The sequence below is a fragment of the Bufo gargarizans genome, unplaced genomic scaffold (assembly GCF_014858855.1).
Source record: "Bufo gargarizans isolate SCDJY-AF-19 unplaced genomic scaffold, ASM1485885v1 fragScaff_scaffold_689_pilon:::fragment_2:::debris, whole genome shotgun sequence".
Lineage (NCBI taxonomy): Eukaryota > Metazoa > Chordata > Amphibia > Anura > Bufonidae > Bufo > Bufo gargarizans.
The window spans coordinates 66,729-94,464 of NW_025334165.1; the positions used below are offsets into that span (position 1 = coordinate 66,729).

The window sequence follows — 27,736 nt, forward strand, 5'->3', positions numbered from 1 at the left end:
GTCAGAATATGGTTATGAAAATTAAAAAATAAATTTTTTTTTTAAGTTTTTAATTTTTTTCAGTATTAAAACACAAGAAAAGCTATACCAGTGTGATATCGCCGTAATTGTACTGACCTGGAGAATAAAGAGCACATAGTGAACGCCGTGAAAACAAAACCCGTAAAACTGTGTTGGAATTGCGTTTTTTCCTAATTCAACCCCACATAGAAATATTTTTTCCAGCTTCCCACAACATCCTATGCAATATTAGATGGTGCCTTTAGAAAGGACAACTTACTCCACAAAAAACAAAAATCCCCCTAGGGCTATGTGAATGGAAAAATAAAAAAGTTAAGGAGGCAGAGAGTGAAAAACAGAAAATCGCTCTGTCAGGAAGGGGTTAATTCACCCAATGCGCCCTATATCATCTCAGGGATAAGATCTCTTTTTGAGCACCTGGGCGAGCGGCCGGAATCACTTCTCCAGCCCCTCGTCTATCGAGGTAGACGAGATGTGATAAGACGCACCGACAGGCAAATTATGTACGGTGACGCTGCCATGTTGTATCGCTATATAAATTTTATTTTTTATTTTTAAAATAACCAATCCGTACATTGCTCAGGTGCACTGGAATGGCAGGTAGGTACATCGATGACCTCCTGTTCATATGAAAGGGAAAAATGCCGACCATAACAGGTTTTGTTAATTATCTGAACAATAATTCTTTTAATTTACAATTTGCCCATTACTTTTATTTTTCATTTTCATTTTCTACTATTCATTTTCAGGTAAAACGAATGAAGTTATTGTTACATCCACTTATCGTAAGGAAACCGTAGGTAATACCATCCTGTGTGCCAATAGTCACCCCCCCCCCCCACATACTACCAATGCCAAGTCCATCCCTGTGGGGGAGACGATCAGGGAACGCAGGAACGGCAGCAGTTATGAATGCCAAGAGATCTCTAGCCGATGAAAAGCTCGTGGATATCCAACGTGGATGCTCAATAGAGCGTATGATATTGCATCTAATAAATCGGGAAGATATCTCATATATGGTAAAAATGAAACAACATAGGGCCGAGCATTTAACCTTGCTCGGTGAAGATGAAAGACTCCATAATATTTTATCCATGGGTTGCACACGTTATCTCCTCGCTTTATTTTCGTCCTTGGTTGCAATATGTGGGTTTTATTTAGGTGCATTTCGTACCCGTGCAAAACGTGCAAATCTACCTTGCCTTGTAATACTTTCCAGGACTCACAACATAAGCTCCCATTCCGGATTAAAGGGGTTCTCCCATGACTAATGTAAAAAATGAAAAGCCGATATCATATAGTCCATGACAATACTAGCGTTGAGCGTGAATATTCGAATAACGAATATTTTTTGCGAATATCGCAACTTCGAGAATTCGCGAATATTTCGAATATACTGCTATATATTCGTTATATCGAACATTCGTCATTTTCTCCATCTGAACACATGATTCCTTCCTGCTTAAAATGCTTGTGGGCCAATTCTAACCACCAGGCGTTCCCATGGTAATGGGGACACTTGAAGTTAGAATATACCGCCAGGGCGCTGTGATCAGCGCAATTAACCCCTCAGGTGCGGGTTAATAGTGCTGATCACAGCGCCCTGTGCGCCCTCCCCCCAGTATTAAAATCATTGGTGGCAGTGGCCACAGGGTCCCCCTTCCCCCCCCCCGTCATTGGTATCAGCAGGCAGTTTTACTCAGCAGCATTTACTTACCTGCAGGGCTCTCCTGCTTCTGAGAACTCACAGGTCTATGTGCCGCATATGCCTTCAGCAATGCGCCTCATAGACCTGTGAGTTCTCAGAAGGAGGAGAGCCCCGCAGGTAAGTAAAAGCTGCTGAGTGATTAACTAACCATGGCAGCCAGGACTTCAGTAGCGTCCTGGCTGCCATGGTAACCGATCGAAGCCCGGCCATTATGCTGGGACTCGATCGGAACTGCCTGCTTCCACCAATGACTGGGGGGATAGGGAATCCTGTGGCCACTGCCAGGGGGGGAGGGGGACCCTGTGGCCACTGCCAGGGGGGAGGGGAACCCTGTGGCCACTGCCACCAATGATTCTAATACTGGGGGGAGGGGGGTTAGGGCGCACTGGCCACCAATTATTTTAATACTGGGGATGGGGGGGGGGCACTGGCCACCAATTATTTTAATACTGGGGAGGTGGGGTGGGGAGGGCGCACAGGGCGCTGTGATCCGCGCAATTAACCCGCACCTGAGGGGTTAATTGCGCGGATCACAGCGCCCTGGCGGTATATTCTAACTTCAACCGTCTCTGTCACCATGGGAACACCTGGTGGTTAGAATATACCATTGGATCTGAGTTAGATCGTGAAAACTCAGATCCGATGGTATATTCTAACCACCAGGCGTTCCCATGGTGACGGGGTCGCATGTTGGGGAGGAATATGCCGAAGGGCAATAACTGTACTAATTGGGGGAAAAAAAAATGAATATTCTAAAAAACGAATATATGTGATATAGTGCTATATATTAATTTTTTAGAATATTCATCATATTGTAAGAAAAGAATATTTAGCAACATTGCAAATATTCGTAAATTACACATATAGACTGAAATTTCACTAATGTAGGGCTATAATCTTTATTTTATTTTTTTAGTCTAATTTTTTTTGTCTCTTTCTGATTCAGCCCTACATTAGTGAAATTGCAGTCTATATGTGTAATTTACGAATATTCGCTATATTGCTATAACTTAGTTTTTTAGAATATTCGTCATATTCTAAAACAAGAATATATAGCAATATGGTGAATATTCGTAAAATACACAAAATCACAATATGCGATTAATTAAATCGCATATTCTTTGCGATAAATAGCATAATGACGAAAATTCGATTTCGCCGAATATAAGACGAATAATCAATCGAATATTCGCAAAATATCGCGAAATAGAATATGGCACCTCCCGCTCATCACTAGCCAATACCTTTCTAACTAAGCTAGAACCAGCCCTGTACCTCACATGGATCCAGAGATCTCCACATTCACTGCTCTGCTGGATTTATATCAAGCTGGCAGCGTTTCTTTTCTGCTTCAGCTAAGGGGGCGTGGCTTTTCTGCTGATCAAGGGTGTGGCTTTCTGCTGCTCAGGGCTGTGGCTTTCTGCTGCTCAGGGGTGTGGCTTTCTGCTGCTCAAGGGGTGTGGCTTTTCTGCTGATCAGGGATGTGGCTTTCTGCTGCTCAGGAGGCGTGTCCATGCTCTCCCTATCACAGCTCAGGACGCAGTTAAAGGATGGAACTGAGCATGTGCGGCCATCTCAGTGAGCCGGACAAAGAAATGAGAAAAAGAACAAAAAGCAGGTGGCGCTGTACAGATACATTTTATTGAATAGCTCATTGGCTATGCTACATGTACTTTACAAAGTAGCGTTGAGCGAATCGAAGTCTTTGATTTTAATTTCAGGGAAAATTTGATTTGCTGCGAAGCAGAATTTCCTCACACTTTGTGGTAGCGATTCGATGTTCCCTGAATGGCGGTAAAAAACATTTAAAAAATCATACTTACCTCATCCATTTGTTCATGATGGGCCGAAATCCCATGCGCGGTGACGTATGACGTCAGCATGCCGGCCGACGTGGTGATGTCATGACGGGCAACAGCGCAATCTCCACTTCCTGTCATTGCACCCGCTACTTATAAAGAAATGCTCTTTGTGACAAAGTAATTCGCCACAAAGCAAATTTGTTTGGAAAATTCGGCGAAGCAGACGATTTTATTTTTATTATCTAATAATCACGGCAGATTGGCGCACACTATTGATCTCTGGGGATAAAGGGGGGGGGGGTTATACCTGTAGCTGAAATTATTGATTATCGCGATGTCTAAGAATGGACATAGCGGCTGAAACGCGTCAGGGGGCTCAGTGTAAAGATGCGTCAGTATGTTTTTAATATTTTTGGATGTTTCCAGATTTGCTGGATTTCCTTCCATATGTTAGTCTGACTGTGCACATGGATGATGGGGGGGGGGGGGGCACATACTTTTCGGCACGGTACCAGTGATCGGGAGGAGGGTTTGTCCAGTGCTGGGTGGAGGATTGCACAAGCCTGTACTTTCCTGCTGGTTTTGGCTCTCCTCCCAGTTACTGATTACTGCCTCTGTTTGCTTTGAATGTTGATCCCCCACTAAGGGCTGCTCAGAGTCCGGCCGGATGATGGAGAGAGTAGTCCTGTGCCTTCTGCTCCTCACCTACCTGACTGCAACCTACGCCAAATTACCGTGAGTAATAGCAAGATTTGTCCAGTGGACGGCGCATGTTGAAGGTTGTAGTGTTCTGTGCATATGGTAAAATAAAATTGTATTATGGACATGTTGAGAGTTGTAGTGTTTTGTGTAAATAGTAAAATAAAATTGCATTGTGGGCATGTTGAGGGTTGTAGTGTTCTGTATATATAGTAAAATAAAATTGTATTGTGGACATGTTGAGGGTTGTAGTGTTCTGTGTATATAGTAAAATAAAATTGTATTATGGACATGTTGAGAGTTGTAGTGTTTTGTGTAAATAGTAAAATAAAATTGCATTGTGGGCATGTTGAGGGTTGTAGTGTTCTGTGTATATAGTAAAATAAAAATGTATTGTGGACATGTTGAGGGTTGTAGTGTTCTGTGTATATAGTAAAATAAAATTGTATTGTGGACATGTTGAGGGTTGTAGTGTTCTGTGTATATAGTAAAATAAAATTGTATTGTGGACATGTTGAGGGTTATAGTGTTCTGTGTATATAGTAAAATAAAATCGCATTGTGGACATGTTGAGGGTTGTAGTGTTCTGTGTAAATAGTAAAATAGAACTGCATTTCATGCACTGACAGGGAAAGAGGATTGCACTGCCCCCTGTCATTTAACCCCTCAGATGCCACGTTAAACGCTGATCACAGCATATGAGACTCACATTCAGGGGGTAAATCCGGAGTTAAAAAAAAGAATACTTATACTCACCTCATCAACTTCATCACGGAGAGGTCGTCCGTTCCCGTCTTGATTGAAGAAAACCCGCCAAAGGACCTGCAGCGAGCGATAAAGACATCACCATGTGATCATGCTGGCCGCAGGTCCTTTGGCAGGTTTCTTCAATCAAGACGGGAGTGGACGGCCTCTCCGCCATCAAGTGGATGAGACGAGTGTAATTTTTTTTATTTTCAGCCACCATTTTAGGAAAAATAGATTTGTTACCACGATGCACGAGGAAATTCAGATTCATGGCGAATCAAATTTTTCCTTAACTTCGGATCAAATTCCACTTGAGATGCTTCGATTTGCTCAACATTACACAAGAACATACCCCAAAATGAATTTATACCCAAGATCAGACCCCCAAAATGAATTCACACACCAGATCAGAACCCTAAATTAATTCACACCCCAGATCAGACCCCTCAATTAATTCACACCCCAGATTAGACCACAAAATGAATTTACACCCTAGATCAGACCCCTAAATGAATTCACACCCCAGATCAGACCCCTCAATTAATTCACACCCCAGATTAGACCCCTACATGAATTCAGACCCCAGATCAGACCCCTAAATTAATTTACCCCCCAGATCAGACCCCTCAATAAATTCACACCCCAGATTAGACCCCTACATGAATTCATACCTCAGATCAGACCCCCAAATGAATTAATGCCCCTGATCAGACCCCTAAATGAATTCACACCCCAGATCAGACCCCTAAATGAATTCACACCCCAGATCAGACCCCTACATGAATTCACACCCCAGATCAGACCCCTAAATGAATTCATCCCCAAGATCAGACCCCTAAATGAATTCACACCCCAGATCAGACCCTTAAATGAATTCACACCCCAGATCAGACCCCTACATGAATTCACACCCCAGATCAGACCCCCAAATGAATTCATCCCCAAGATCAGACCCCTAAATGAATTCACACCCCAGATCAGACCCCTCAATGAATTCACACCCCAGATTAGACCCCTACATGAATTCACACCCCAGATCAGACCCCTAAATGAATTCACACCCCAGATCAGACCCCTTTTTTCCAAAAACAGCACTTCTCCTCTCCACAGGTTGAGGGTGGTATTGCTGCTTAGCCCCTTTCACTTCAATAAAGCTGTCCTGCAATACCAGACACAAACTATGGACAGGAGTGGTGCTGTTTTTGAAAGAGGTACACAAATAATAAGGTGCACACCTCTTGCCCCAACCCTAAAGGGTTCACAACATTTTGGGAAAAGTTTGAAACTATGAAGGCATGTTGTGGTTTCCTGAAAAAAAATAATCTATGGAAGGCCAAGGTACCTGAGATGAGCAAGCCTTGTTACAGGAACTTCTGGGAAGCCACCAGTTGTAGGACACCAGTTAAGATAATAGGTCATTGAGCTGTGCAAGGGGGGGAGGGGTGTTTGTAGGTGCCCAGGTGAGGAAATGTTGCAGACAAAAGACCTTTTGCAGAACAAACAAATTTATTTTGTGAGGCATGGGTCATCAGCAGCTCACAGTAGATGACCACAGTGAACTCAATGGACACAAGTCCAATAAACTTGTTCAGGAAAAGAGCAATCACTTGAGTACATCACAGTCTGTTTATCTCACACCTCAATGGTGGCATCAGTACACCACGTGCCTCCTGCTTTTGGCCAAATCTAACTGTGGACACTCGTCTCTGGCTCTCTGGTATACCTCACCTTTGGAACCATCTGCATGAAACCAACTGGTTTGGTGGCTTGACAACTAATACTCTGGCTCCTTACTAATGCTGTGGTCTCACACACTGATAGGTTATGTACCATCCACTTTCTGTTCTCCATTAACTTTTTCTCAGGGAACCCAACTCCCTTGATTCTGTGCCCGCTGCTTTACCACCAGGCCAGAGTGAACCCATCTTGAGCTCTGCCTTCATGACAGGAGACATCTTCCTAGAGCTTCCAACCACATATCTCTCACTCTAGTCCCATGAACAGTCTCCTCTAGAGAATTGGTGGTGCTGCCTTTCATATCTGCTTCCTTGGAGGATCCAGATTTTTCCCGGCTGCAAGCACTAGCGAGGCCATGTAAATTAGCGTGACGTGAGGTCACCGCCAAAAAAAAAGGGACAGACCACAATTAGCAAGCGCCAATGGTGAAGGACTCTACAGATTTATGTGTACACACATGTTATGACCATGCTTTACATGGGTCTGCAAGGTCCCATGCCATAGTCCTGCTTTAGCCATTTGGAAACTGAGAAACTGGGGACTAATACTGGGGCCCATTGAGGCAGTATTGTTGTGTAGATGAAGCTCAAGGATCACCAGTGATAACCAGGTCTTGGTTTGGTGGTGTCACGTTCAATGTATACAGTATAAAAGAGTCATTTTGTGGTCTTGTCCACTGGTCCAGTCATGTTTGGTGTCATGTTCCTTGAGATGTATTCAAGGATCCCCTTGGTTGTTTGAAAAATATATATTAAATATTAAGTAAAGCATAAAAACTCACAATAATTAACTATTTCTGCCAACAGATGCATGCTCATCATGCCCAGCGTCCTGCATGTGGAGGTAGAGGAGACCATTGTGTTAGATGCCCATTTACAAAAAAATCCATTCAGGGCTGAAATTACTATCCAAGACTACCCTCTGAAGAAACTTCAGGTGGCCAAGGCTGAGGTTACCCTGAACAGTGCTAATGGCTTCAGTGGACAAAGTGAATGTAAAGGTGAGGAGATGTGACCACTAAGATATAGTCACCTGTAGATCAGTATATTACAGTGACAATAGAAGACATTACACTATGGAATGCTGGGAGGTCACTAGATGTGGTAAAGACATAAAAGATATAAAAAAAATAGAATTTGCTTATAACACTGTTCAGATTCTCCTTCTTAAGATCCCCGAATTTACAGCAGTGGTTGAAAGTCTATGTTGTCTACATTTCTGCATAAATTTACCTTAAGGCTACATGACATTTTCACACAAGTCCTAAAATTACATAAAAACAACCAAATCAGACAAATGTCAAAAACAATATACTTAGGTCAATTATTTATTGAGCAAAATGATCCAATATCACATGTCCATGAGTGGCAAAGGTATGCGAACCCTTTGCGTTCAGTATCTGGTAGTGACCACCTTGTGGAGCGATAAAAGAGTTTCCGGTAATTGTTGATTAGTTCTGCACATCGGCTTGGAGAAACTTTAGTCCTTTTCCCTCTGTACAGAACACCTTAGCTCATTCCTCTGTACAGAACACCTCCTGCTATGTTGGTGGTTTCCTCCCATGAACTGCTCGCTTCAGGATCTTCTACCACATCCCTATTGGATTAAGGTCAGAACTTTGACTTGGCCATTCCTTAAAGTCACATTAAGTCATCTTCTTCAACCCTTCTTTGGTAGAACATCTTGTGTGCTTAGGTTCGTTGTCTCGCGGCATGACCCATGTTCTCTTGAGATTCAGCTCATGGACAGATGTCTTGACATTTTCCTTTAGAATTTGCTGGTATAATTCAGAATTCATTGTTCCATGAATGATGGCAAGCCATCCTGGCCCAGATGCAGCAAAACAGGCCCCCAACCATGATACGACCACCGCCGTGCTTCACAGATGGGATGAAGTTTTAGTTGAAGGCAGTTTTCCCCAAACATAATGCTTCTCGGCTAACCCTTCCTCCCCCAGCACTGGGCGGGTCTTTAAATATGGTGCCCACTCGCAAGCACAGGAGGTACCATAGCCGCGGAGTGCATGCTGTTTTAAACAGCAAACACCCCGGGCTAATGCATACGATCGACAATAATGCCGATCATAGACATTTGACCCCTCAGATGCATAGGAGTTCAGAAACCAGGAGCACACGCTCCAGGCCGTGCAACGGCTCCCACTGGCGGGGATCAGGGGAGCTGGATGTAGTGTGCGGCAGCCTCTGTCCTCCTGAGTGATATGAGGCTGTCACACATTAGTTCCTATGGAGACCCTGCCTAGAGTATAATCGCTCTAGCTTTGGATGTCACTGGAGCGTAATCACTTTAGCTTTAGATGTTGCAGTGAGCTGGTGGTAGCACTCCCATGTGATGTCTTCTCGTCTGGTTACTTTCTAGATTCCCGCTGAGCATTTTGTGAAAGACTCTAACCAGAAGCAGTTTGTCTCGGTGTCTGTAAAGTCGGACACCTGCAGCCTCCAGAAAATTGTGCTGCTATCATTCCACATCGGACACATCTTCATACAGACCGACAAGCCCATCTACAACCCCGGGAGTACAGGTGAGGGGCAGGAAGCCATCTTGTTGTAGCCCTCAGTGGGCAGACCATCATAGTAATTAAAGGGGTGCTCTGGTGTATGTTCTAACAGGGGATACTGAGTTTATACAGAGGCCCAGTAATCTGCCGTCACGGCACTACTTAGTTCTGAATGTGACTGGAGTGTAATCAGTTTAGCTCTGGATGTGACTGGAGTATATTCACTTTAGCATTGAAGCTCTGGATGTGAATAGAGCAGGGATCAGCAACCATCGGCACTCCAGCTGTGGTGAAACTACAACTCCCAGCATGCACAGCTCCTTGGCTGTTCTCAGGACTCCCAGAGAAGTGAATGGAGCATGCTGGGGGTCGTAGTTTGACAACAGCTGGAGTGCCGGAGGTTGCTGATCCCTGGAATAGAGTATAACCATTATAGCTTTGAATGTGACCGGAGTATAATCAATTTAGCTCTGGATGTGACTAGAGTATAATCAATTTAGCTCTGGATGTGACTGGAGTATAATCAGTTAAAATTTGGATGTGACTGGAGTATAATCAGTTTAAATATGGATGTGACTGGAGTATAATCAGTTTCAATTTGGATGTGACTGGAGTGTAATCAGCTCTGGATGTGACTGGAGTATATTCACTTTAGCATTGAAGCTCTGGATGTGAATAGAGTATAACCATTATAGCTTTGAATGTGACCGGAGTATAATCAATTTAGCTCTGGATGTGACTAGAGTATAATCAATTTAGCTCTGGATGTGACTGGAGTATAATCAGTTGAAATCAGATTAATGGAGTATAATCAGTTTAAATTTGGATGTGACTGGAGTATAATCAGTTTAGCTCTGGATGTGACTGGAGTATAATTAGTTTAGCTCTGGATGTGACTGGAGTATAATCAGTTTAGATCTGGATGTGACTGGAGTATAATCAGTTTAGCTCTGGATGTGACTGCAGTATAACCAGTTTAGCTTTAGATGTGACCGGAGTATAATCGGTTTAGCTCTGGATGTGACTGGAGTATAATCAGTTTAGCTCTGGATGTGACTGCAGTATAACCAGTTTAGCTTTAGTTGTGACCGGAGTATAATCGGTTTAGCTCTGGATATGACTGTAGTATAATCAGGTTAGCTCTGGAGCTCTGGATGTGGCTGGAGTATAACCAGTTTAGCTGTAGATGTAACTGAGTACGACCAGTTTAGTACTGGAAGTGACTGAAGTATAACCAGAGGCCACACATTGCACTAATGGAGGCTGAACCTGCAGATTTCCAGCTCTCCCCTGATGGCAGATATCTGGGTAGAGAAGAATTTCCAAGCATGCACTGTGTGGGGGGCTCCGGAGAGATAGCATTCTGCAGAACTAGCACAGTCAGAGATGTATCCCAGGATTACTTCTAGATAAGTGATTACACAATCTGAGGAGAATTATCTTCTGTGATGTCTTCTCTTTTGCCTTCTCTAGTTCTGTTTCGTCTCTTCGTCACTGGACTCTCCCTGGAGCCCAACACACGGACGGTGGATGTGGAGTTATCGGTAAGATCTGTAACATAACATATAAAGCCTCTAGTCGTAGCCTCCACCGACTGAACGTAACACAGCCACTAATTTAAAAACTTGATGGGAAACTTCTGGGAAAGGCCAACCCGATCTAAAACATGAGGACATGTCACTACAGATAGGTTCTTCCTCATCTTTCCTCTTGGATCCAGATAAGCTTTGGGGGGAAAAGGGTTTATGTTCCTCTGTTGGGCATTGTAAATGGAAATCTTGGGACATCTCAAGATTGGGGTGGTCATGTTCAGCCCTAGAGTTCATCCAAAGAGTAGGCAAAATCACCAGTGGAATGGTTGTAGGACATTCCTCTGGAGATCTGCAGCCTCCACTATCAACACAGTAGGTGGAGGTCCACTCATAGTCCACATAGAAATATTTCTTTGACTTCAGCTTCGCCTCATTTTTTGGACAACTAAATTAAAACTGTTCTACAGTACATTTTAAAGGAATTTTCCAGTGGGTTAAACTTTTTAAATAAGGGTTAATAATGCCCAACAATGACCTGCTGTGGCCATTTCAAAGGTTACTGTGTCCCCACTGGTCTTCTGTCCATGGCTCTACAGGAAATGTCTGGAGATGCCAACGCTGGGGCTATTGATTGGCTGAGTAATGCTTCTTTTTTAAATCAATTCTGCCCCTAGACTCGGTCAAGCATGAAAGTGTTCCAAGTGGGAAGAGAGGTGGAAGCCATGGCCAGAAGCTACTTATCGCCTCTAAAACAACAGTCCTAGATCAGCTAAAGGGTTGAGGCCACTGTTTATTTCATGGGTTCTAGCTTAAAAAAATCACCATTGTAATTTCCAACATTTGCTCAACTGAGTACACAGATTGGGAGAAAACCCGAAAACAAGAAAAACAAACTATGTGGTCATGGCTGTTGATGGGAAATTGGCTTTTATCAGGAAGTAAACAGGATGAGGCAATCTCTTCTTTCAGCTGAGCTCAGGCTAATACAGATAAGATCTACACACAGGGATTTACATTCTGTCAGCATAAGATAAGATCTGGATGAATGCCTAGGGGCATTATTGTAAAGCACAAAGTACATATAGACCTTCCATGGAAACCAGTGCTCAGATGTAAACCCCTCCTACAATGCAGGGGACAATAGGTATTTCTCCTAGGCCCATTAGTGATGGACAAACATCGGCGTTCGCAATCAAATTTTTGCAAACCGCGAGTTCGGGGTGGGCCCTAATCACTTTAGTGGCAGGCGAAGCGACACTTACTAGAAATACACAAATAGTCCCACAACATGGACAGTGATATACCAGAGGGGGATCATTGGCAAAAATTCCCACAAAAAATATGTATTTTAATCAGGGGCCATTTTTATGCGTCTTAGGCTCCATTCACACGTCCACAGAATGTGTCCGCATCCGTTCCGCAATTTTGCGGAACGGGTGCGGACCCATTCATTCTCTATGAGGACGGAATGGATGCGGACAGCACACAGTGTGCTGTCTGCATCCGCAATTGCGGAGCGCGGCCCCGATCTTTGGGTCCGCAGCTCCGCAAAAGATAGAACATGTCCTATTCTTGTCCGCAGCTTCCAGACAAGAATAGGCATTTCTATGGGGGTGCGGGTCTGCAACACATCACAGACGTGTGAATGGAGCCTTAAAGGGAAACTCTCAAAAATGTGCCCCGCTGGAGCCTAAAAAAATGTTATTTCCTATCAGTTTGATGTATACAAATGTGCAGCACTCCCGGTATGGCTCTTGGCTTCCAGGCACAACAGCCACAGAACAGCATGGCAACGTCTCACCTGGGACCTCGAATAGGTTCTGGGGAGCCTGGGGGGTCCAGCGGAAGAGGCCGTAGCAGTGGAAAAGGAGGAGACAGCCGAGGAGGAGATGGAGTAGGAGGAGGAGAAGAAGAGGCAGGCCTGCATGCAACCCGTGGCAGTAACACCAAATTCAACGGGTGCCACAGGTTACATGCCTGACGGCCGTCAGAAGGTTCACCCAGTGGGCAGTAAAAGTTATGTACCTTCCCTGCCTGTGTTTGCTAGACCACATGTCTGTGGTCAGATGTATCTTGGCACCGACACTATGTGCCAGAGATATATTCACTTGCCACTTAACGTGGCCATATAGGTCCGGGATGCCCTTCTGGGAGAAATATTTCCTTCCAGGGACCTTCCATTGTGGTGTGCCAATGGCCACAAATTTTCTAAAGGCCTCAGAGTCCACCAATTTATATGGCAGTAGTTGGCGGGCTAGCAGTTCCGACAAGTCAGCAGTCAGCCGTTGGGCAAGAGGATTATCCGGCGTCATCATCTTTTTACTCTCGAACATTTGAGCCACAGAAGCCTGCCTTGTGCCAGATGAATGCAACGACGGCACGGTGGAAGGTGGAATGGAGGACAAATTGGAGGAGAGAGGAGAAGGAGAAGAGGCAGTACGTGGAGAGCCAGGAGTGTGGCTTTGTGGGTTCTGCAGGCGTTGCTCCCAGTGGGCTCGGTGATGGGAGGCCAGTTGCCTTCTTAAGGCGGTCATCCCTAGGTGAGTGTTGGGCTTACAGCGACTTATGCGTTAGCAATAGCACCCCTCAATCAGTATTTTGTGGAAGAAGGTATATGGCACCCCTCAATCAGTATTTGGCGGAAACAGGTATATGGCACCCCTCAATCAGTATTTGGCGGAAACAGATATATTGCACCCTGCAATCAGTATTTGGCGGAAACAGGTATATGGCACCCCTCAATCAGTATTTGGCGGAAACAGATATATGGCACCCCTCAATCAGTATTTGGCGGAAACAGGTATATGGCACCCCTCAATCAGTATTTGGCGGAAACAGGTATATGGCACCCCTCAATCAGTATTTGGCGGAAACAGGTATATGGCACCCCTTAATCAGTATTTGGCGAAAACAGATATATGGCACCCCTCAATCAGTATTTGGCGGAAACAGGTATATGGCACCCCTCAATCAGTATTTGGCGGAAACAGGTATATGGCACCCCTCAATCAGTATTTGGCGGAAACAGATATATGGCACCCCTCAATCAGTATTTGGCGGAAACAGATATATGGCACCCCTCAATCAGTATTTGGCGGAAACAGATATATGGAACCCCTCAATCAGTATTTGGCAGAAACAGGTATATAGCACCCCTTAATCAGGATTTTGTGGAAGAAGGTATATCACAGCCCTCAACCTGTTTTTGGGGGGGCAACAGATATATCACACCCGTTGCAATTAGTTACTCCAATAGCGTTTGTCCCTCTCTATACCTGCGGTATCTCAGCAGAACCGCGCACAACTGCTGCACAATACAAATACACTATAATATAATTTCTATGTTAGAAAGTATAAGTCTATCACACCCCTCTATATCACACCTATCGATAGCACACCTATACCAGTCCTTAAAAGGACTTTTGTGGTCCTATTAACTAGCGTTTGGTGTCCCTAACAGCCTGTCCCTGCTCCAAAATGCAATCTCCCTACAGCGGCAAAATACAGAATGTAAAATGGCTGCCAGATCGGGTTCTGTTATAGGGTAGGGGGTATGTCCATGTGCTGAAACGTCTCAATTGGCTGTCCTGTCCCACCTGATGGATGTGTCATGGGTCAAAGTTCGGCGCTATGCAAAAAAATATGGCGCGTGCGAATATCGCCATATGTTCAGTGAATCGCGAACGAGCAAAGTTCTGCAAGTTCTGCGAACTGCAAGGCCATCTCTAAGGCCCATATCCTCTTTAACTGGGGTCTCTTTTCTGCAGCTCTGCTCCACTGTATCTTCAGGGCTTAGGCGGGAAGTGGCCATACACTACCTGCCCCTCCAAGTCAAGGCCCCTAGGGAATGGCACATCTGTCAGGGCATATGCTCCTTTTCGACCTTGCAGTAGTAATCCTGTTCTCCTGCGACCTCCTCTTTCCTCAGATTCAGCATCTTTCACTAAGTAAAAATGTGGGAGAAATACTTTTTAGAAGGAAGGGGCTGTTGTTTTATTAAATATAGCCCCTCACTAAAGGAAAACTTGAGTGCTGACTTAAAATCCAACAGAGCAGAATTTTCTAGCATTTGCATGACCAAAATTTAAGCCCTGTCTCAAGAAACACCCAGAATCTGCCGTTAGTGCCCATTTTTGGTAGCTCCTTTTGCCATCTGGTTCCTGTGTAAAATCAGGACAGTTGGTATGTATGGATTAAATTATAGGAGTTTGCTTTGGGGACAATTGGTTGACATTGCTGCTTCCCCTGACCTCGGATTACGTTTACGGACTTAGTTGTTTTGCCGCCTGCCCTGACCTCAGATCTCAGACCTTGCCTTACCACCGCCTGATCAGCCTCTGGTCTCCCCAGCATCCTCTGGGTGTCCCGTACCATACCATCTGGAGGTAAATCTAGTGGGTCCACACCCAGGTTCTTGTTTCCTTGTGTTCCAACCCCCCTCAGAGGTAGCACCTTTAGGAAAGTCTATCCTCATCATCAGAGGTTTTGTAAAAATGAGGTGTACACTTAGATATCGCCCTCTGACAAGGTTCCTCACGTGGGACAGCGGGTTTGCACCCACTGAGTGTTACAACTGTATTGATTTTCCAGCCGTAAATGATTTCTTTACAATGTTGGTCGTAGTTTGACATTGGGTGGACAATTGTTAATGCCCTGCTCTTTCATAGACCTCTCTGGTGACACAGTTTTCAAATGACTAGCACTGAATTTGCAGTATGATGGGATCGAGAAAATGAGCAAAACCCCATACTATCAAGAGGTTGTAGACCATTTGGGATTTCATCCATTTCTATTGGTTTAACTTTCAATCAACAATCAAGGCCTAAGCTGCCTAGATGTGACCTATAATGACCACTGGTAGGGTAATTCTCTCTTGATGAAAAGACCATCAAATTTCATCAAAGTCAATATGTTTTCCTGCATGGTGGTGATTTTCAAGCCGAGAATTTCCCATGTGGGGCAATGCAAACAATGAGTGGTACAGCTGGACTAATCTTCAACTGGGTTGTAGCCAGGTTTGATAAAGTTGACTCATCCCTAATCGCTGAATTTACTAGAATTCCAGAAAACAAAGGTGGGAAGGAGGAAAGGGCAAGAAGACTCCTGCTGACCTTCCCCACAACCCTTCACAATGACAAATTTAGTTAAATATATTAATAGTTACCCAGTAATCTATGTTCCATCCTGAGTCAGGAATAAGCTGACAATGCACATTAGATTAATTTTGGCCAATGAGGTGTCCTTTTACCCGGCAGCAGATGTTTGAGGAAAGAAGGGTCAGAAATGGATGTTGGATTTCAATATGTTCCTTTGCTGGGAGGTATCTGAGATCATTGACAATACAGGCATACTCAGGACAGTCCTCCGGGCATGTATATGGGTGGATCGGGAGCTGAAAGCTGGGGGCTGAATGAAGGTAATTGTATACACGCTGACACCTCACATGACCGCACACTGTATAGCATCAGATTAGGGATTAATAAGGAATTATTTATATCTCCGAGCTCCCATAACTTTTATACTTCCTACTTTTCAGAATCCTGATGGCATAGTTGTGTTGAAGAGCCAGTATTCTTCCAATGAGCAAAGTGTGATCATTCAAAAGAGCTTTACCCTTCCAGAGATTGCTAAGTGAGTATATATACCAACCGAGTAAGCAGTTATATAAGGGTCCATCACTGACTAATGTGCAGGGACATATAATCCAAGTGTGGGCTTCAGAACAAAAATCTAAATGAGTCACCCAACTCCTACCACTCCATCCTATCCTCAGGACGACAGGAAAATGTGGGGCTAATTTTGTCCTGCACCCTTCTTATCTCATGGATGGTATGACCTTGTTAATGTTCTGAAGAGGGGGTAGAACCATCTGAACCTCACATGCCCCCATCCATTATTACTGGCTTACTTTGCAGTACTGTGACTTTATTCAAGTAGAGGACACTTTGTTATTGAGAAACCGGGCAGGAGGAGGTTGCAGTAGTCACGGTGGGTAATTATAGAGGCAGGGATTAGAAATCTGGTGGCCTCCTGAATGAGGAAGGGATATATTTCAGAGACATAGCTTAACTGGAGGTGCCAGGGCTGACTTTCTCAATTTAGGGGTGAAGATGACACCATTGCCCTTATCATGTTAGGTAACTTCTTGATCACCTAAACATTTTGTGAATGGTCAGGGTAAAAAGCTTTCAGTTCTGCTTACTATTGAGCTATGTTCACTATATAGTCTGACTGAGTAGTCCAATAGATATATGATGCCATGTGTTTACTTTGCAGTGAGGGAATATGGCGGATTACTGGCAAATTCCAGGTGGCTCCTCAAGAAGTTTTCCAGACGGAATTTGAGGTCAAAGAATATGGTAAGCAGAATTAGTGAAGTCCCATACCTACTGTAGAACTATGCTGTCCGTACCATCATAAGTATGCCTATATGGTAATTTCACACACTCTTGTTCTTGGTGGGATGGCCCAGATCTTCAAATACTCCAGTCAATTCCTAACCGATATATACAACTCAATGAAGCTTGGAGGCATCACATGAAGAGCTATGGATGGACTCTGTCCTTATGAGTAGGAGCTCAGGATCTACTACCATAACAAATGATAGTTTTGCGCCACAAACATCTGTCAGATGCTCTGCATAGCTCTAGTCAAGGCTGCCCTACCATAAAGATAGCTTATGCAGCTGGTATGGGGCCCCTGGAGACAGTCCAGTTAGGGTTGATCCCATCCGTTGTGCTGTTTGGTGGTAGAAACCTCTGAAGGATTCTCTTGTACAAAAAGCAATATCAACAAATAATGGTAGGAGGAATAACCCCAAGGGACATGTAAAGGATAGTATCTTATTACAATGCAACCGTTTAGGTAAGAGGTTTCACACTTGGAGCCCAGGGCAGTGGAAAGATTTGTGCTGCTGTTGGTTTGGTTGGCAGTGGTTTGCATTTTCAAGGTAAACACTCACAGTAAGCAGACATCTTGAAAATTGTAGGAGTTGCAGAGTTTGTAACTAGACAGGGACATACTCCATCATATTGTTATAACCTTTTCTCTCTTTCCTTCTTAGTTCTGCCAAGTTTTGAGGTTCTTCTGGAGACCCCACAGAATTACTACTTTGTGGATGACGATCAATTCACCGTGGATATTACTGCAAAGTAAGACATTTCACTCCCAAAGCGTACCTGTAAGAAATATTGTGTTCATAAAGGAACAGTGTACATCTGGAAGTGGGCACAAAAACATTGATAAAAAACAATTAAAAAAATTATGGAGTATATGGATATACAGTACGCATTTTATCAAATTTTCTTTATAGTCAACACATTTTTGCTCCCTTCCGTTGTATTCAAATTAGCTCTGCTCCAGAAGGAAAAAAACTTGATAGTCTCTCTAGTGCCACCTTCAGGTGGCTACACTTAAGGCGGGTTTACACATGCCGACCAGAAAGCCAGTTGTCGGAAAGGAAGCGTACCTTCCCGACAGTCGGCTGCTCGTTCAGTGAAGGAGACCACTGTATTTACATGCAAAGATCTCCTCCACAGTATGAGGATGAGGGATGGCTATTGCCATTGCTCGTCCTCATACATCTGCATTGTTTCTGGGCTGAAGATTGCTAGACACCACGACCTGCTGCCCAATAACGATGATTGACGTGCCTGCATGAACGCCAGGATCACCCGCTTTGCTCGTTCGTCAGGTGATCGGCAGCACGGGCAGATTGTCGGGAACGAGAGTTCGTAGGAACGTTCATTCTTGCTAATCTGCCCAACAATCGGGCCGTGTACATCCGTTAGTCTTTTCAAACCATTGAAGAGTTTTGACACATAAAGTGATGGCCTTAGTCTTTTGATGTATCTGACATTGCTTTACAGAGAGTTATCTATAGATGGCACTAGACAGTTTTCTTCCTCCTTGAGGAGACCCAATTCGCATACTTTTTCCCAGGTGGCATTGCTTGTAAGATTACACCAGCCAGATCTCCACAAGGAAAACCTGTACATTCTAAGGACTTGTTTCCACTGATTCTCATTAATTTTTTTCATTTTGTTAAAAACATTTTTTTCAGAAGGCCTATGAGAAGAGCTTATCTTTGTCCCCATGACAAGCCTTCTTACCCATCTGCTCTCACAGGGCAGTGTTATCAACAGGACACTAGACCCTATAACAACCAATCAGAATCCAACTTTCATAAATATAGGAAGATATATGACTGGGTACTATGAGGCTCTGGAACAAGAAGTGCTGACTTGGGAACAAAGGCAGAGAAGCTGTTCTCAGAGTTGACTTGTACCTCCAACCTCTCATGTTTTCAGCAGGAAGAGTAGCTTTGCTGAATTGTTTGAGTTCATAACATTGCGCTGTCACCTCCCGTCCTGTAGAGGTCACTGTTGCCTTCTAAAGAAGTAGTAGATCGATGACCTCTGTAAAGAAAAAATCGTGAGGATTCCAAAGTTCATCATGGGGTCCTGGCCTTGAAATTGGCACACACATTTTTCCTTCACAGGGAAACAGCGAGATCGAGTAATGGTTAAAGTCGCTTATGATTTTACCGTGATCCCCCAATGACAAATAGCCCTAGCCTTAAAGGAGTTGTATGAAATTGGAAAAACATGTCTACCTTCTTTTAGAAATAGCGCCACCCTTGTTCATGGGCTGATCTTCGTATTGCTGTTCAGTCTCTTGGAGGACACATATTTCTGTCATATAGTTTTGTTTTTGTAACTTGAGAATTGTTTTAAATCTAATTTTGGACTATTTTTGTTTTTAGGTTTTTGCACGGGAAGCCGGTGGATGGCTATGGATATGTGGTGTTTGGCGTAATTGTTAACAATGTGAAAATCAGTTTACCACATTCAGTGACCAACATCACGGTAAGGAGAAATGCCCCTCTGTGCCATAAGGCGCAACTTGTGCCCAGGTTTCTCGCCACCCCCATGAGTGTTCCCATATCCTGACACCCATAACTTTGAAAAAATGTTGTCAACATAGGTAAGCGAGAGCTTGCTCCCTTCAGGGTGAGTTGTAGTTTTTGTTGGCATCATGCAACTTTAAGATTTTTGTATTGCATTTTTTTCGGAGAGGTGAGCTGACCTGATGAATTCTGCCACAGAATTTTTTTTTTCCTGTGAATGATATTTTTGTAATTTGGATACTAGCATTTTTTTTATTTTGGTTTCTTATTTTAACATGATAAATAAAAAAAGGGCTTTTTAATATTAATGGTTGTGTTTTTGATGTTTTTACAAACAATAAAAAAAAAAAGTTGGGCTAATTTATTTTTAATCCCCCCTCAGGGACTTGAACATGCGATCACTCGATTTGTTGTACCATACACGAAAATAATACTGCATTGCAGTGTATGGTGAATTCACCAGCATTCTATTACACCCTGCCAGAAATAGGGTGTAATAGAGGTCTTAAAGGGTCACTATCTTTTCAAACAACTTTTGATATGTCATATGCGTATCACGCTCTCTCTCTGAAATTGAGCCTTATCCACTGAGACAGAGTGCAATATGTGCATGCTTTACTCCCCTCGTTCTAGAGATCTTGAGAGTCTCAGCGTTCAGAACTCCACTATTTACACATATGTCTCTATGACAAAAAGAAAGTTTGTTAGTGACCTTCAACGGCCCTGGCTGCCATAACATCTGCTTGAAATCCAGCTACTGCATTACGGGGACTCCAATTGGAGGACATAGGGTGTTGCCTTCCTCTGTCTCTAACTGCTCAGATGCCGCACGTTGAATTGTCTTCTACAACTTGTTGGAAATTTGGATTTTGACTCTCAGGGAGTGGAGCTGGCGAGATGGTTCTCTCTCGTGGGAGATATTTTTTTATGCAACGTTTTAAGAAATTTTCATCATAGTTGTGTAAGTTTCAGGAAAGCAATGTACAATCATCCTAACAGGTGAAAGGTGGGAGAGGACAAGCCATTCTGCATCGTTATATGATCACCAGCCGATACCCGAGCCTTGAATTCCTCCTTGGAAACTCACTCTACGTCAGCGCCAAGGTGTTAACCAACGCAGGTATGGAGAGAACATGAGGCTCATGTATCAGAATTTACATTACTCAATTCATGCCCCGTAGTCAAGGAACAAGATGAGGATCCCTGGAAGAGGGGGCTCAGATCAGGTTGGCTGAAACCTTTCATAGTTGTCCTCTACCTCAATACCCTGGCCATGGCAGAATAGCTTGTTGACACCCTCTCTTGCACCCAGTAGTACGGAAACATGGGCATATACAGCCCCAGACCATTATCCCACCTAAACTATAAATACTGGTAGGCAGAATTTTCCGGACATCTACCTAACCCAGATTAAGCCATCAGACTGCCAGATAGTGAGAGGTGGTACCTCACCTCAGACAGCGTGTTTCCCCTTCTCCAGATTCCAGTCACAATGTGCTTTACACCACTACAGCCAACACCTGGTATTGTGCATAGTAACCTTAGCCTTGTGTGAAGCTGAGACCACGGACGATCCTGACATGTAGTTCTTGTGCGGCTGTCACTTCCAGAGACAGCATGTAGCTCTGTAATGAGGGATACAACCAAGGATAGGAGTTTTTATGCTCAATATTTTAACATGTTGTGACAACCATGCAGGGCCAAAGTCCAGGCCACCTGTGGTGGTCTATGGCTACACTTTTTCGAAGAATATTTCCAGCAAAAGTGTGTGGCCATTGGTCACTGCAGGTGCACGGTGTTTCAGCTTCATGCATTGGCCACAACATGTGTCCATACCCTAAGTATGTTGAAACAAGACCTAAGTATGTCAGGTTGAACCTTTTTGTTTATACAAATATCATTTAACCTAAGGCAAAAACTCCCTCAATTTGCCAGAGAAAGCAAAGAATGCTTCCTGACCCAAAGTGACAATCGGACAGATCACTAGTTCCATATTCTACCTTAACACCAGTAAACCTTTATATTGTGCTTCACAAGGCAGATATCTAACACCTTCTCATAGCTAGCCACTACTTAATCGTTTAGAGCAGCAGGATCCATCACTTTATGGTTCAGTCAATAAAATACTTTTGCATTTTGCGATGAACTTGCAGGCAGTGATTTCGTGGAGGCTGAGAAGATCGACATTCCTATAGTGAAGACCGCATTCAAAGTGCTTTTTACTAAAACCTCAAAATTTTTCAAGCCTGGCTTACCCTACATAGGAAATGTAAGTATACCATGGGCTCCTGGAGGGACCATAAACTTCTAGTTTTCCTTCCATTGTCCAGAGAACTTAACAAGATGACTATACAAGTCACCTTAGTACAGACCAAAGATCACAGATGTAAATAGTCTTTGATAGACCTTGATGGTAAATTTCAGCCAGAATGCATCCCTAGCTACTAATTTTCTTATGCACTATGTATATCCCAAATGGTTATGTATGGGCAACAAATAGTAAGCACTGACAGTCCTTGTTAGGTTCCTGGTAGACAGGCTTCACCTGCCCCCTGGCTTGTTCGAGTAGGGAGTATGCTAGTAAAAAGGCTAGACACAACACATGCAAAGTAAGCCTAAACTGAAGCTTGGCCCAAAAAACCTCTATACCAGAGAATTACTTCACTGAGAGACTATTCTTGAGGGAAAGGGAACATTCTTTCATAGAAGGTTTAAAAGGGTTTTCTGATTTTTTTTTTTTTTATTGATGACCAATCCTCTGGATCGGTAATAAGTATGTGATCAGTGGGAGTACAACACCAGGGACGCACAGAGGCCTTCTCTCAACTTTGATTAGGCAATGTGACCTCACGTTCACCGGTCACATGGCCTAGGCGCAGCTCAGCCGCTATACAATGTACAGCGCTGTGCTTGGTGAGCTGAGACAGGTGCCTTCTCAAACAGCTGACCAGAGCGGATCCTGGGTGTCAGATTCCCACCGATCAGATACTGATGACCTACCCAGAAGATAGGTCATCAGTTAAACATCCCAGAAAAACCCTTTGATACCATTTCAAGGCCATGCTGGACAGACAGTATGGTATTGCTTGTTTATGGCAAAAGACTTTACTGCTCATGGAGAGGGTATATTGCCTCAGGCACTCACCACACTTTGAGAAGGACTGGTCATCCAATCTAAATTCTGCATAATGCCGCCTGCACATTGCCAAAAGAGTTAATGAGAATGGAATGGTTATTTGGGAAGATTGCAAAGTGAACTTAGAGAGAGACTCAAGGAGGATAGCTACCATCATTGTTACCTTCAATACACCGCTATTGGGAAGAGCCTATTCGGTAATATACCTCAGAACTGTGCCTATTGCTTCTGTATGTACTGCAACTCCCATCATTTATTCAGTGAAGGGAGACTTTATTTATTGTTACCAGACATTTTTCCTATCACTGCAAGGCGCACAGAGGGCCAGGGTGATCACTGCCACCCCCAACCTTGCCAATGCCATCACAAACACTCTCCTCCACTCGCTCTCCTCTCTTGGTGCTCCTCGCATATGCATCATGTGGAAAAAGGGTTGTCCCATTTATAAACCCCATTTTCATATATAGACCTATGTCTATAATCCTCATCTTTTGAGATTGTCTCGCCCTAGAGGACCAGTCCTGTCCCACATCACAGAGAAATCCCATTGATTTTGAGGGAACAATGTAATTCTTCATTTTTCCTGTGGTGGCGCTGCAGGGAAACTGAACACTTATGGTCAGGTTTCCATACAAATTGCAGCTGATCGCTCCCTGAAGGCAGACACTTTGGGATCAGCATGTGGTCAAGAGACCCTTCTAACAAAAGCAGAGAACCCCTTTAAGTTGTGCTCTAAGGAAAAATAAAAATTGTGTTTCTCTTATCCTGCTAAATGACTCCCCCTTTAGAAAAGTAGATTAATCCTAAAAGCTGCAAATTCCAAAACTGTTATTTTCCAGCTTTTGCTAAAGAAACCAGATGGGTCGGCGGCATCAGATATCGAGATTTGTACAGTGGACAACGAATGTGTGAAAACAAACAGGGAAGGAGAAACCAAGCTTGTCCTCAACACCAACCCCGACATCCAGGAAATGCAAATCCAGGTAAGTGACTGAAGAACACCAGCACTGTAGTATCCTTCTACATAGGAGCAGTATTATAGTAGTTATATTCTTGTACATAGGGACAGTATTATAGTAGTTATATTCTTGTACATAGGAGCAGTATTATAGTAGTTATATTCTTGTACATAGGAGCAGTATTATAGTAGTTATATTCTTGTACATAGGAGGCAGTATTATAGTAGTTATATTCTTGTACATAAGAGGCAGTATTATAGTAGTTATATTCTTGTACATAGGAGGTAGTATTATAGTAGTTATATTCTTGTACATAGGAGCAGTATTATAGTAGTTATATTATTGTACATAGGAGGCAGTATTATAGTAGTTATATTCTTGTATGTAGGAGCAGTATTACAGCAGTTATATTCTTGTACATAGGAGCAGTAATATAGTAGTTATATTCTTGTACATAGGAGCAGTATTATAATAGTTATATTAATGTACATAGGGGCAGTATTATAGTAGTTATATTCTTGTACATAGGAGCAGTATTATAGTAGTTATATTCTTGTACATAGGAGGCAGTATTATAGTAGTTATATTCTTGTACATAGGAGCAGTATTATAGTAGTTATATTATAGTACATAGGAGGCAGTGATATAGTAGTTATATTATTGTACATAGGGGCAGTATTATAGTAGTTATATTCTTGTACATAGGAGCAGTATTATAGTAGTTATATTCTTGTACATAGGAGCAGTGTTATAGTAGTTATATTCTTGTACATAGGAGCAGTATTATAGTAGTTATATTCTTGTACATAGGAGGCAGTATTATAGTAGTTATATTCTTGTACATAGGAGGCAGTATTATAGTAGTTATATTCTTGTACATAGGAGCAGTATTATAGTAGTTATATTCTTGTACATAGGAGCAGTATTATAGTAGTTATATTCTTGTACGTAGGAGCAGTATTATAGTAGTTATATTCTTGTACATAGGAGGCAGTATTATAGCAGTTATATTCTTGTACATAGGAGAGCAGTATTATAGTAGTTATATTCCTGTACATAGGAGCAGTATTATAGTAGTTATATTCTTGTACATAGGAGCAGTATTCTAGTAGTTATATTCTGGTACATAGGAGCAGTATTATAGTAGTTATATTCTTGTACATAGGAGCAGTATTATAGTAGTTATATTCTTGTACATAGGAGCAGTATTATAGTAGTTATATTCTTGTACATAGGAGGCAGTATTATAGTAGTTATATTCCTGTACATAGGAGCAGTATTATAGTAGTTATATTCTTGTACATAGGAGCAGTATTATAGTAGTTATATTCTTGTACATAGGAGCAGTATTATAGTAGTTATATTCTTGTACATAGGAGCAGTATTATAGTAGTTATACTCTTGTACATAGGAGCAGTATTATAGTAGTTATATTCTTGTACATAGGAACAGTATTATAGTAGCTATATTAGTAGTCCTATTATTTTCTCTTTGAATAGTGACTGCAATTGTTCCTTTTTTATGTAGATGAGAACAAAGGCTGTAGGTATTCCTGATCATAGACAGACAGCTGCCACATTAGTTGTGAATGCTTACAAACCTCTGCATGGATCTCAGAATTTTTTGCATATTAGCATTCCATCAACCAAAGTCAGTTTCGGGGAGACTCTGCAAGTACAGTTTGTGGTGAAGACCAAGAATATAAACATCCAAAGAAGCTTCACATACATCACCTATATGGTAACACACAGTATATATCTACAACATTAATGTCTTTCTTCATTGTTAACATCATGGAGCTGATATTCTCATCTCCTCTCAGATATTGAGTAAAGGTCAAGTCATAAAAATGGAACGACAACCTCGAGATCCTGAACATTCCCTTACTGTGATGACACTCTTGGTCACTGAAAAATATATGCCTTCCTTCCGCATTGTGGCCTATTACACTGTGCCAGGCGATCAGAATGAAATTGTGTCGGATTCTGTGTGGGTGGACATGGTGAACTCTTGCATACAAAAGGTGAGGTTCAAGGTTGTATGGTTTATATTTGGCATGAAATGTTTAGGTAGTCACAATATACCTTTAGCATAACCCTCCACACGGAGCATGGGTGGGTTCGCTGGATCACCCGTTGCCTTCTTAAAGTCACTAACCCAAAACAAGAATACTTTTCTTGGTTCTTCTTCAGAATCTGGCAAATTGTTTACTTTTTGTGCCATGTTTGCCACCAGTTGGAATAGCAGGGATGACCATGAAGGACACAGCAAATTTATTAAGAGGCATGGACATTTTCCAATGAATTCACTCTTAAAAAATCTTCCCCCAATGCCAATGATTTCTTAGAGAATCTGGATCGAGATCTATTATAGAAGCAGTAGGTCACATCAATAGATAGTATCTATATAAGGTATATGATGAGCTTTGTTTTGTTTGTGTGTTTTTTGGTGCAGCTTGACTTCTCTCCGGACCCAAGAAGAAGAGTCTCCGAGCCTCAACCAGGGTCAACGGTGCCAATGAAAATAACAGGAGAACCTGGAGCCAGTGTTGGGCTGGTGGCTGTGGACAAAGCTGTATTTGTCCTGAACAAGAAGAATCGGATGTCTCAGGACAAGGTTAGACATCTAAAACTAATGATGTGCCCTGAATTCACCAGTAAATATAAGACCTTGAGTTATAAAATGTTGAGTGACAACCAATAATGCCCTGAAACACAAAGCTGGAAAAACTATGTGGCATAGCCTGTTGCCAATGTAATGGCTGCCTTATTGGTTGTCACATGGCTTTTAACTTGTAGATTTGTACCCGTACATAGTAGAAAAATTTAGCTTGTATTTTCTGCTTCTCTTAAGGTTTGGGATCAGGTGGCGAAAAGTGACCTTGGATATACCCCAGGTGGTGGCATTGACAATGCAGGGGTCTTTACAGATGCTGGGCTTTCTGTGGAATCCAATATGGGCCTTAGAAATCCAACTCGATTAGGTGAGGCTTGGATATTTTGAGTATTTGGGGTCACATCATAGCAGTTTTTAGTAGGCATTAGTTATAAAATAGAACTTTTTTCTTTTTTCAGGCTACTATTTTCATGACCACTGCAGGTTTTCTTTATCAATTTAAACACCTCATTTTTGCATTTTTATGTTTTTTTTTAAGTGTGTAGTCTGAAAAAGTAAGGAATTTTTTTTTTTTTACCTTTTATACAAAAAATGTTTCTGGTCATCATCAGAATCAGCTTTATTCGCCAAACATGACACAATCGATCATGCCCGGAATTGGGTTAGGCACGGGTACTGGCATAGTACTAGTGGTTGACAAGAGGCGGTGGGGAACACAGGGGGGGTAAGGTTCTGCGATGGGCGCAGCAGGGGCGAGGGATTATGAGCGGGTGATGGGGCGTGGTGAGTTTAGCAATCTGACGGCCGTTGGGAAGAAAGTGTTCAGCCTCCTCGATGTCCGTGCAGGGATGGCCTGATACCTGCGGCCGGACTTTAGACGTCTGAAGAGATGATGGCCCGGATGGGAGTGGTCATTGGATATTTTCAGAGCCCTAGAGCGCAGTCTGTCGGAGAAGATAGAGTCAAGGGGTGGTAGTGGTAGTCGGGTAGTTCTCACTGCTGAGCTGATGACCCTTTGTAGTTTGCGCTTGTCACTGTCTGATGAGCCGGCATACCAAACCAGGAGAGACGAGCACAGGACTGACTCGATGGTGCAGGAGTAGAAGGACTTCAGTAGGTCCTGTGCCATGCCGAACTTCTTCAGTTGTCGAAGGAAGAAGAGCCGCTGGTGAGCCTTCTTTATGATAGACGAAATGTGGGGCCGCCAGGATAGGTCCTCAGAGATTGTCGTGCCTAGAGATTGTCATATAGCGTCACTTTAGTGTTCGACTTATTATTTGTCTTTATGATATACTCACAAATTTGATATATTACATGTCTATGCTGAGGTAATTAAAGGGTTATTCCCATCTCAGA

The 27,736-nt window shown here is 42.9% G+C and overlaps 1 protein-coding gene across 1 annotated transcript in view; it reads left to right on the plus strand.

Annotated features, from left to right (window-relative positions):
• The first annotated feature begins 4,134 nt into the window (after positions 1-4,134).
• LOC122922745 (complement C3-like) overlaps positions 4,135-27,736 on the plus strand; it is a 76,398-nt gene continuing 52,796 nt past the window's right edge. Inside the window, exons 1-15 of the mRNA XM_044273454.1 lie at positions 4,135-4,266; positions 7,521-7,714; positions 9,091-9,253; positions 10,703-10,773; positions 16,298-16,392; positions 17,038-17,120; positions 17,825-17,912; positions 19,526-19,628; positions 20,669-20,789; positions 21,823-21,938; positions 23,645-23,788; positions 25,292-25,504; positions 25,587-25,787; positions 26,219-26,380; positions 26,618-26,747. Of these exons, the coding sequence (XP_044129389.1) occupies positions 7,685-7,714; positions 9,091-9,253; positions 10,703-10,773; positions 16,298-16,392; positions 17,038-17,120; positions 17,825-17,912; positions 19,526-19,628; positions 20,669-20,789; positions 21,823-21,938; positions 23,645-23,788; positions 25,292-25,504; positions 25,587-25,787; positions 26,219-26,380; positions 26,618-26,747 (1,720 nt within the window). The 5' untranslated portion in view covers positions 4,135-4,266; positions 7,521-7,684. The remainder of the gene's footprint in view (positions 4,267-7,520; positions 7,715-9,090; positions 9,254-10,702; positions 10,774-16,297; positions 16,393-17,037; positions 17,121-17,824; positions 17,913-19,525; positions 19,629-20,668; positions 20,790-21,822; positions 21,939-23,644; positions 23,789-25,291; positions 25,505-25,586; positions 25,788-26,218; positions 26,381-26,617; positions 26,748-27,736) is intronic.